Below are 9,667 nucleotides of genomic sequence, written 5' to 3' on the forward strand. Positions count from 1 at the left end.
CCCCCCGGGGGGGCCGGTTCCGGGGGAGAGGGGGCGCGGCCGCCACGCCTGGGGCGCGGCGGGGGCACCGGGACCAAAGGGAATGGGGGCACCGGGCGGGGGACACACACCGGCACCTGGCGTGAACGGGGCACCGCCACCGAGTGGGGGACACACACCGGGACCCGCCCCAGTGGGACGGGAACACGCGAGAACGGGGCACCGGCACCGGGCTGGGGGGGATCACCGGGGTCTGCCCCACGGGCACCTGGGTCCATCGGGACCCGCCCCATATGGGCGTGGGGGCAGCGGAACTCCGGGACCGGGCTCATGTCACAGGGACCAGGCGCAGCCTCACAGGGCCCAGAGGACCCGCACGGCCCCACACGGGCTTCCCCGTCCTGCCCCACGCCAGCAGCCTCACACCCGCCCCGCTCCGTGGCCGGACACTGAGGAGCCCACGGGCTACGCTTGGGCACGGCCTGGCCGTGGGTTTGGGCACTGCCAGCCCTGGAGAGCCCCCAGACCCTGCCGGGGCCCGGACCCCAGAGCCTTGCAGCAGATCCTGCTCCCTCCGTCCGCCCGGGGACAGGGCTGTGGCCGCCAGGCTCCCTCTCCGCTTCCATGTGCCAAATCCCAGTGGTGCAACAGCCTGAGCCGAGGCAGAAACCCTTCTGTCTCATGGCAGATAACGCTGCGAAGATCAGTGTTCATCAGAGCCGGGAGCTGTGTTCCTCGGCGTCATAAGGATCATGGAGCCCCCCAAGAGCTCAATAAACACATCGCTGAGCCCTGTTACTGCTCTCATTCCCCACGAAGCCTATTCGGCAGTGCTTCAAGCGTGTGGATAGAAGGGAAAGGCTCCGGGCTGCTGGCCTGAAATCCTCAGCAGCCAAGCAGGTAGATGTGGCAGGAGCATTTGCCTGGGATGGCACCTGTGGCATAGCATGTTTCCAGGGATGAAATGGGGATCGAAAGGGCTCTCTCTTGGGCTGGAAGCACCTGGGAGGCAGCTCTGCTCTTTCATCGCTGCACGGTGCAAAATCCCCTCACTTCCCAGAGCCAGGAGTAAACTGGGGGACCCCATGGACCACCCTGGGGAGCAGCAGCCAGGAAAAGGGGCTCCAGGTGCACAGAGAGGGATCCACGAGGAAGCAAGTGGGAATGTGGTGACAGCAGGGGAAATGCCAACAAGGAGCACAGGGAGGCAAGAAAGGTGTGAGGGAGGGAAAGGGCTCCCCGAGCTCTGCAGTGCCGCACTCGACACAAGCCAATTCCAGTGCAGGGCTGGCGACAGGGACCTGCAAGCAAAGCTGCAGGGTGACAAATGTCCCAGGGCTCTGGAGCTCCCGGTGACAGCCTGGCCTCCAGTGAGAGCAGCCCAGGTGCTGTGCTGGCCTCAGGCACTTCCCCCTGGGCGCGGTGGGAGAGGACGGCTCCTGCCTTCTCTGCGTCGGAGCTGGGCTGCATTGCCCCGACACTGGACCCTGAGACATCCCGGCCCCCCAAGGACTGCCAGGTCCTGACAGGTGATGAACGGGCCTCATGCCTCGTGACGGCCGGAGAGCGGCCACTGTGCGAAACCCTGCACCGCTCGCGCCATTGTTTTCCTGGAAACAGCGGACAACAATAGGCGGGCTGTGCAATGCCCATGCGCCTCCGCCCGCAGGGGAATGAGGGCTCCCCCTCCTCCTCCTCCTCCTCGGAGCTCGGCTCCTCCATCCCCAGCCGTGACTCAGAGCTTCCTGGCGACTCGTGGACCCCATATCCCGCACTTGAGGGGCTGCTCGCTGCCCGGCTCTGCCCTCCGGATACCTCCTTCACAGGGGCACTCTCTGCTCCTAGACACCTACACAGTTTTACTGGGAGCACACTGAGCCGGGCAGGGGCCTTCCTGTGTCCCCAAGGCATAGGGAAGGGCTGCAGCCCCACCAGGAGGGCAACGAGAGGACGGCAGCGCTCAGCTTCCACCCTGCACCCCATACATACGTCCGCTGCCTTCTTCTCTGCCAGCTCCAGCTTCTCCTGGGCGTCTTTCAGGGCCTCAGAGTATTTGTCCAGTTCATCCTCTGTCCCTTTTAGCTTCTTCTGCATGGCAGCAAGCTCATCCTCCAGCTGGAAGGACAGTGGTGTCACCACAGGTGGACCCCACTCTGAACCCCTGCACCCCAAGAGAGCCCTGCCTGCCCCATCCCAGGCTCAGCTCTGCCCCACGGCATCCCTCCTGCCCCATTCTTGGGACCAGCTCTGCCCCACAGTGTCCATCCCTTTCCCATATCCCACCAGCTGGCAGGGACCAAGCCCTGGAGAGCCCTCGGGGTGCCCTTGAGCTGTGGTATGGTGGCAGCTGTCGCTCTCTCATACCCCAGGCAGTGTCTTGTTGGGTCTGGGCTGAGCGTGACCCAACACAGGCAGAAGCCACCCCCCAACACCCCTGGGCTGGGGGCTGCGACTGCCTGCCCTACCTGCTTGCTCCGTTCCTCCGCCTGCTTCTGCTCAGCCTCCGCCTGCTCTGCCCGGTCCAGGGCATTCTCCTTGTCCAGCTTCAGCATCTGCATCTTCTTCTTGATGGCCTCCATTCTTGGTGGGACACAGGCAGCGGTGGGCAGCGGGATGCAGGACAGACAACGAGTGGGTAGCGCAGCTGTGTTGCCTGTGCCCCACTGACCGTTTATCAGCTCTGCCCAGCACAGGGGCTTTGCCTTTCTTGGGCTGACCCGCCTCCCCACCTTCCCAAAAAGTCTGTGCTCGGGACCCATTGTGCATCCTGGGGGCTCCGGGTGGTCACAGCCTTATTTGGGCTCCCGAAGACAGCTGGGGTGTTATAAAAAGCAGCAGCAGGTCTGCGAGAGGGGGTCCTACATTGTCCCAGGTGCCCCTTCCCCCCATGCAACGGGACACCCTGGCTGGTGCCCCAAGCGCTTCCTCAGGATGTTGAACTGGGTCCGTGCAGCACTGGCACGAAGTCCCCGCCCCCCATTTGCCTTCCTGGGGGGGTTTAGGATGTTTTGGTGGCCCTGCCTGGGGGCGGCATGGAAAAGGGCAAGATCAGCCTGGCGCTATTTTGGGAGCAGGGGCTTGGCCGAGAGGGTTTGGCTCTGCAAGGGAGCAGCAGGGGAAACTGCACCCAGCAGCAGGGGCAGAGCCCCCCGGGAGCCTGCTGAGCCCCGAGCCCAGCTCCGGCCATGCTGGTGCTTGGTGTTGAGGTGGAGGATGCTGTTGGCAGCTGGAGGAGCAGATTCCCCAGACGCAGGGAGGAATTCTCAGGGCAAGTGGTAGCGCTTCGTCTGCAGCCGAGGGATTTGCAGCCTCCTTGTGCCAGCCCAGAAGCCCCACTGGCCTCATAAACCAGGCTAGAATCTCCTATGGAAGAGACACACTGCTCCCACCCAGGGACAGATGTTCAGGGCTAAAGGGGTCAGCACCCAGGGACCTGGGGGACAGAGACCTGGTGGCAGCTCCTGGCACCGTGGACAGGGCACTGGGGGGGACAATGCCCACCAAGAGCCCTGAGCAGTGGCTGCACCTCCATAAATAACCCCCCCATGCCAGGGCAGTGGAGGCAGTGGTGGGCACGGGGCCACGGGCCTTTGTATTGTCATCATCCCTGGCGTGAGCGGGGGGACAGGTGGCAAGCGCTGACCCCGCTGCCATCCCAAACCTCCGCCAACCCCCGGGACGGCTCTGGGCTCCCCCTCTCAAGTCCCATGGAAATGGGCAGACAGGTTTTATTGTGGCAGTGAGGACTAGCAGAGGGTGCAGGACAGGGTGCAGAGGGCCCCCCTGCCTGAGGCAGGGCACAGACAGCATCTGGCCAAGTCGGTGCTGGGCGTCCCTGGCGCTGTAAGAATATGTTTGATATTTAGTTGGTTTTCCAATAAAACAACCTAATATCAAACATATCAGACAGAGACAGGGGCAGACGGAGGTGGGAGGACCCGGAGCTCAGCTGCCTGTAAGAGAAAGAGAAGAGTAAGCCGAGAGCTGGGGCGGGGGTGGTATCCAGGTATAACCCCTGAGGGACTGCAGAGGCAGCACCCAGCCTCACCTCAGTGCCTGGAGCCTGCTGGGCTACTGTGCCGGTACTGGGGTGCTCGGGATGCAGTGCTGGAGCAGGAGGCGTCCTGTGGCTGGGATAAAGCCGGAGCAGGGCAGTGCAGGCATGGTCTCCTGGCATGGCATGTCAGGGCACACCATGACGTGCACTTGGCAGGCAGCGCTGGCGCCAAAGGGACCCCACATCCATCACCATCTTACCTGGGCTGGCGTGGGGGATTCTGCTGCGCTCTGGCTCAGGGGTCGCCTGGCCGCCCTTTATAACTGCGCTCGGCTGCACCAAGCAGAGGGACGTGGCCAGCAATAGCCCTGGCCCCGCACACGTGGCCTCGTTACCATTAATTACTACCCATTGACGTCCCCCTGCCCCCTCCATGGACCCCCGTGCCCTTGCCGCCCAGCACTGCCAGTCGATGCGGTCGATGGCCCCGCACCGCCTGCTCCTGCCCCTGGTCACACTCCCTGTCATTAGTGGAGCTGTCAATACCGGGGGGCCAGCCCTGGCCTGCGGGCCCTGTGCCACCAAGGGGCTGCACATGACCCTGCCCAAGGACGAGCCCCATTGACACAGGGGAGTTGTGCCCCAAATCCCCTTGCTTTGGGGCTGCTGGAGCTCACTGGAGTATCTCTTCTGAGGAGCAGCTGGAGGGGCTGCCTGTCACCCTGCCGCATCCATGTTGAGGATGTGGCCCCACTCGTGCTGGGTGACAGAGGCAGGACCCCAACCCACACTGAGGCTGGGACCAGGGTGGTGGAGTCCAGCCAAAAGAGCACATGGGATATCCTGGAATGCTGGGAGCACAGCCTCCCCACACCACAGAAGTGCTTTGCTGCAGTGGGACACATCAACCTTGGGAATGGCACTGGGGGCCTTGTGGGGGCTCAAGCTTTGGGGGACCAATGAGACAGGACATGGGGGAACCAGAGTCCTGAGTGCCATGAGAAGGACAGGGGCACAGCCTGGCCTTGGGAGTTAGGGGCTTCAGCTCCCTGAGGTGGCCACACGATGAGGTGGCAGTGGGGACGGCAGGGACACACGTGGCAGCAGCAGTGCCAGAGCCGGGGGCGTGTGTGCGGCAGTGGGTGATGTGATGCAGCCCGACAGCCGAGCTAATGAAGGGCCATGGCAGGGGGTGCTGGCCCAGCGGCCCCCAGCCCTGTCAATAAGCAGAGCCAGGGCAGACACTGATGGGCCCTGGGGCTGGGAGACACCAAGGTCGGGCACAGGCAGCAGGGATGGGAGGTGGGGGACAGAGCCCTCCCAGCTGCGGAGCAGACAGGGATCCTGGGGTGCCTGGATGACAAGTGGGGACAGGGAGCATTGCACACAGCCCAGCCAGGCTCCTCTCCCGGCTGCTGCAGGGCTGTGCCGCACGGGGCAGGAGCACCGTGGCACACGGCACGGCACAGCAGAACCTGTGCTGGGACAGGGACCCAGTGCGGAGCACCCAGTCTGGTGAGGCATGCTGGCCGTGCTGCCATCTCCTGGTGTGGCCATGGGCGAGACGAAGTGTGCAGGATCCAGGACACCGAGGATTGCAGGCAACATGTCTGGATCCCAGCCACAGCAACTGTGCTGGGCTGTGTCTTTCCTGCACTGCTGCCCTGGGCTGTCCCATGCCTCACATGCAGCAGATGCAGCCTGTTGCTCAACATGTTTTATTCTCAGTCAGGAGCTGGGCGATGCACTGGGCTGAGCCCTCAGAGCTGCTCCACATAGAAGGCTTTCCCCAGCTGGCGCAGCTCCTGCTGGTGCTGTAGGTGCTCATCCAGGAGGAGCTGGCACAGGGCGTCTCGGCGGATCTGCCAGGTCAAGGGGCTGTGCTGAACCCCCACATCCCCCTGGCTCACCAGCGCTGGGAGATACTGTCCCCCAGGACGTAGTGGAGCGGGACAAAGGGGGCACCCAGCCCTGGCAGCACAGGGCTGGGGGACCTCAGCTGTACCCAACCAATGCCCAGCCTCACCACTGCCTGCTCCCTGCCTGCAAGGTACAGCTCCAACTCCACACGCTTCTTCAGCCGCGACTCCATGATCCATTGCAGCACCCCATGGGACGATTCCCAGCACTGTGGGTGCTCCCTGGCCTCCTGCCCACAGCTACTGAAACACAGGGTGGGCAGGTCAGGGATGCAGAGATGTTCCCCCCAGTCTGCCCTAGGGCTCCCCATCGCCCACAGATGCCCAGCACGGGGGATTCATCCCCCAGGGCACTTTGCCGGCTCTACCTCTCCAGGAGCCTTGGTCCAGCATTCCCATTCACCTGGACCTGCAAACAAAGAGCATGTTTGCGTGGCCTAGGGTTTAACCCGCACCAGGGCACACTGCAGCCCACTGTCCCCACCTGCTCCCAGGAGCCCCAGGAGAGTTTCCATCCTCCCAACCCCTGCCCCGCCTGACCTCCTCCTGCTGCAGTGAGGAGCTCTGGCTGTTTGGCCCTGCCATGGCCAGTGCCACAGGGACCCTGCGAGGCCACGGTGCTAACGGAGTGCCGCGGCAGTAACGGCACCCTGGTTACAGTAACAGCCTCGCAGTTACTGTCACGGTGGCACCCTGGTTACCGTAACTGCATGCCAGTTACTGCCACGGTGTCTCAGTTAACACAGCAGTGATGGCAGCATCCTGGATACCATTAATGTTATCCTGGTTACTTTGTAGCAGCTTCAGGAGGCGGGGAGGCAGCCTGGGATCGGGTAGGGATGGGCCCCTGCAGTCAAGAGGCGAGTGGCACGCATCCTACTTGGGCTGAACTGTCATTTTATTAAACAGTAATTAAAAAGTGCCGAGGTCTGTTCCTCCACTCTGTCGCCCACGCCACAGTGACGGGTGAGCTGCCGGCGCTGCCCTCAGCCTGACAGAACGCAGACTCAAGGTGGGGGCCACGAGCTTTCAGCCCCAGGAGCTCGGCAGATGCTGGCATGCGAGGCGCTGGTGAGAGTGGGAGCAAACACCCCCTTGGCAGGACAGACGGGACATTTAACACTGCTTTGTCCACTCAAGACATCCCCAAACGCCCAGGTGCAGGAGAATGAGTAGAAACCTCAGCCCAAAGCGGTAGCTCAGCCATGGTGCTAAGAACAGGCACCAAACTATTTCTACCCCATCCAGGCTCACAGGCAGGCTGGGCACAAAGGACTGACAGCAGGAACAATGACGTCACGGGGAAAAGTGTTCACCCTTCGGAAAAAAACAGACAAGTGGCTCCAGTGCCCAAGACCCAGATGGACAGGACGGACAAACATCAGTTCCCGCCAGCTGCCGCAGGGAAGGACGGGCGGAGGGGAGTGCTGGCTGGGATCCATGTCTTTATAAATAAGCTCAAGCTCATCAGTTTATTCACAGGGTCCAAGACAGTGCAGGACGCAAAGCCTGGAGTGTGATAAGCCTGCAGCAGAGAAGGCCATGGGGCTGATCCCCATGGGCTCAGCAGCTCCAGAATGGGCTCCTGGTGAGGGCCAAACTCCAGCAGCTGGAATGGAGCCCCCGCCGAGTGATGACCTCCAACGTGGTGTGAGGGGGAGATCTGAGAGCACAGCTGGTTCCTCTCAGTGCTGCCTGCACTGCAGCCCAGACCCGCCCAGCACACCCACTGCACCAGGCCCCCACACGCTCACAGGGTGCTCTCCAGCGTGTTGTAGTTGTCCTTGAAACTCTTCAGCTCCAGGAAGTGTTTGGCACGTTTGCTCTTCTGGCTGGAAGGCAAGTAGGTGACCTGGATGGTGGTGGGGTTGGAGACTTCAGGGGACAGGGTGAGGTCTTTCACTGCTGACTGGTGCTGCCGCTGGCTGCTGCCCCCCCGGGCCTTGGTCCTGTGGGCAGAGAAGAGGCACCATCACTGCTGCTGCCACCCCAGAGGAGCTGGTATCTATCTGCCTAACACGAAGCAAATCTGCTTTTGTGATGACAGCGCTCACTGACGTCTTGAAATCTAAGGCCAGAGGTTCTGTGCAAGTCCCTGACTCGAAGTGGTTGGGGACAAGTGACTGTGACCATGGAACAAACCAAAAACTGCAGTAACACATGGGCTGCATGGAAGGAGTGAACGCAGAGGGACAGATAGGCACAGAGAGCCCCTGTCTCAGATGATGGCTGTGCCCCAAAACCCATCACACCTCCCCACGGGCTCCTGGGGCCCAGGAACCCACCACCACACCTGGGCAGCAGCACTTACATGTTTGCCAGTTCATTCAGAGCTTCCTGGTACTTCAGATATTCAATTTTCCCAAAGACCTTGAAACAAACAGAAAAGACCATGGAACACCCAGCTGAACTTATGGCGTGACCTCAATCCTGGCAGCATGGCAGAGCACAGGAACGCCCTACGGGGCCAGCAGTGCCCCACCAGCACTCACCCCGGTGCCATAGCGGGCGCTCTCATAGCCATCCAGCAAGGTGTCAATCAAGGCTTTGCGGATGCCTTTGAAGGAGGTGCTGGAATTCCGCAGTTCCAGCAAGTAGGCACAGAAGTTCTTCCCTATTAAAGACTTTGGGTACCGGCCCTCTGCTTGAAATGGGATTTCTGGAAAAAGTCACAACACAACAGCTGAAGCGCAGGTAAAAATACTTGTGCTCATCCCTGTGGTCAGGAACTGCTGGCAGGATAAACTTCTGTCCATGCCCACTGCCTCCATTTGGCAACTGCCCCAGCACATGGAGCATGCCAACCCTCAGATCACCAGCAGAAGTGACTGCTACTCCCCAGTGACTGACTGGAGCCTCCCCATGGGGCTGCTGGCACCCTCCTTCAGGGTCTCTCTGCACCCTTCTGCTCCCACTCTTGCCCTTGGCTCCCTTACCCGATGTCCTGATTGCATCCAGTGCCTTCATCCTGTACAGGTAGTTATAGCAGCCTGGTAAAGGGAAAGCACAAACTGAGATCTCTGCAAACCTTGGATCCCTCCAAGAGGAAAAGGAAAACAGGAGCAGAGACACCATCTCATGTGACAGGACACCAACAGGAGCAGCCAAAGGTGTGACTTGGCCCCAGGGGAACAAGTGCGGGACGGTACCTCTGGGACGGTACCTGGTGTCTCCAGCTGCAGGAGCCGCCCGTCGTCCTCTGCCAGCAGCTGTGGCTCATACTTGATGTCCTGCACCCTTGACAGTCGAATGTCAATCTCTTCCTTTAAATCCTACACAGCAAGAAAAAAGCCAGCACGTTTACAGAGCACTCTGTTTGTGGGATCAAAAGGATAAGAACAGGCCCTGGATAAACTGCTCCCTCCCCACTGCCCATCACCACTCCGAGGTGGCAGCTGTGACGCTGGAGCAGCTCCTGCCTGTCCCTTCAGGCATGGATGGGCACATGGGCGTAGGGGAAGTAGGGTACCCACCTTGGGTGCATGCTGCCCCACAGGCACGTGGGGGCCACGACGGGACTTCATGGCAAAGCGCATGATCTGGCGTTTTACGAAGATGAACAGCAGCACAAAGACCTGAGGAGCCACAGGGGGTGGGGGTCAGGCATGAGCTTGGGGGATCTCACAGCCAGCCTGTGCCCAGCTCCTCCGGCCCCGGCGAGCACAGGGGTCCCTGTTCAGCCCACTAGGAGCCCCACGGACACTCAGGCCAGCCCCACACCCTCCCAGTCTCTACAGAGGCTGGCACTCACGCCCCTCTCCCCCCCCCCCGC

The 9,667-nt window shown here is 61.6% G+C and overlaps 3 protein-coding genes across 18 annotated transcripts in view; all 3 read right to left on the bottom strand.

The window, feature by feature from the left end:
- Positions 1–3,806, bottom strand: part of TPM3 (tropomyosin 3) — a 20,590-nt gene extending 16,784 nt beyond the window's left edge. For 2 of the 15 annotated variants that reach the window (XM_008628731.2, XM_017727923.1), the window contains exons 1-2: positions 2,445–3,589; positions 1,969–2,094 (exon numbers count right to left, since the gene is read on the bottom strand). In XM_008628731.2, the coding sequence (XP_008626953.2) occupies positions 1,969–2,094; positions 2,445–2,738 (420 nt within the window). In that variant the 5' untranslated portion in view covers positions 2,739–3,589. Of the gene's footprint in view, positions 1–1,968; positions 2,095–2,444 lie in introns of all 15 variants that reach the window. The other 13 variants (XM_017727924.1, XM_017727925.1, XM_017727928.1 and 10 more) reach the window with 12 other exon arrangements.
- A 1,872-nt stretch (positions 3,807–5,678) lies between these two features.
- Positions 5,679–6,692, bottom strand: CUNH1orf189 (chromosome unknown C1orf189 homolog). Of its 2 annotated transcripts, none has more exons than XM_017727933.1 (4): positions 6,436–6,692; positions 6,264–6,304; positions 6,003–6,135; positions 5,679–5,838 (listed from the first exon to the last, which is right to left on the bottom strand). In XM_017727933.1, exons 1-4 carry the CDS (start codon positions 6,478–6,480, stop codon positions 5,737–5,739), a joined length of 321 nt encoding a protein of 106 aa, XP_017583422.1. In that variant the 5' UTR covers positions 6,481–6,692; the 3' UTR covers positions 5,679–5,736. The 2 variants fall into 2 exon arrangements, with proteins under 2 accessions (XP_017583422.1, XP_017583419.1); XM_017727930.1 differs by having other exon boundaries at positions 6,003–6,138.
- Positions 6,693–6,775: 83 nt separating this feature from the next.
- Positions 6,776–9,545, bottom strand: CUNH1orf43 (chromosome unknown C1orf43 homolog). Its single transcript, XM_008628743.2, has 6 exons — positions 9,369–9,545; positions 9,059–9,167; positions 8,832–8,885; positions 8,388–8,554; positions 8,207–8,265; positions 6,776–7,844 (listed from the first exon to the last, which is right to left on the bottom strand). The coding sequence occupies exons 1-6, from the start codon at positions 9,429–9,431 to the stop codon at positions 7,646–7,648; spliced, it is 651 nt and encodes a 216-aa protein (XP_008626965.1). The 5' UTR covers positions 9,432–9,545; the 3' UTR covers positions 6,776–7,645.
- Positions 9,546–9,667: the final 122 nt, after the last annotated feature.

This window comes from Corvus brachyrhynchos, unplaced genomic scaffold (assembly GCF_000691975.1).
Source record: "Corvus brachyrhynchos isolate BGI_N302 unplaced genomic scaffold, ASM69197v1 scaffold122, whole genome shotgun sequence".
Classification (NCBI taxonomy): domain Eukaryota; kingdom Metazoa; phylum Chordata; class Aves; order Passeriformes; family Corvidae; genus Corvus; species Corvus brachyrhynchos.

Bases quoted from the DNA above. Each gene is read 5' to 3' on its own strand.
- CUNH1orf189 (XM_017727930.1), bottom strand. From the start codon at position 6,480: ATGGCAGGGCCAAACAGCCAGAGCTCCTCACTGCAGCAGGAGGAG. The intron at 6,139-6,263 runs GTAGAGCCGGCA...CCTGTGTTTCAG, and splicing joins GGACCAAGGCTCCTGGAGAG to TAGCTGTGGGCAGGAGGCCA. The intron at 5,839-6,002 runs GTGAGGCTGGGC...TTGACCTGGCAG, and splicing joins CAGGCAGGGAGCAGGCAGTG to ATCCGCCGAGACGCCCTGTG.
- CUNH1orf43 (XM_008628743.2), bottom strand. From the start codon at position 9,431: ATGCGCTTTGCCATGAAGTCCCGTCGTGGCCCCCACGTGCCTGTGGGG. The intron at 8,886-9,058 runs GTACCGTCCCAG...TCCCTTTACCAG, and splicing joins CCTGCAGCTGGAGACACCAG to GCTGCTATAACTACCTGTAC. The intron at 8,266-8,387 runs GTGAGTGCTGGT...GTTTGTTTCAAG, and splicing joins GCGCCCGCTATGGCACCGGG to GTCTTTGGGAAAATTGAATA.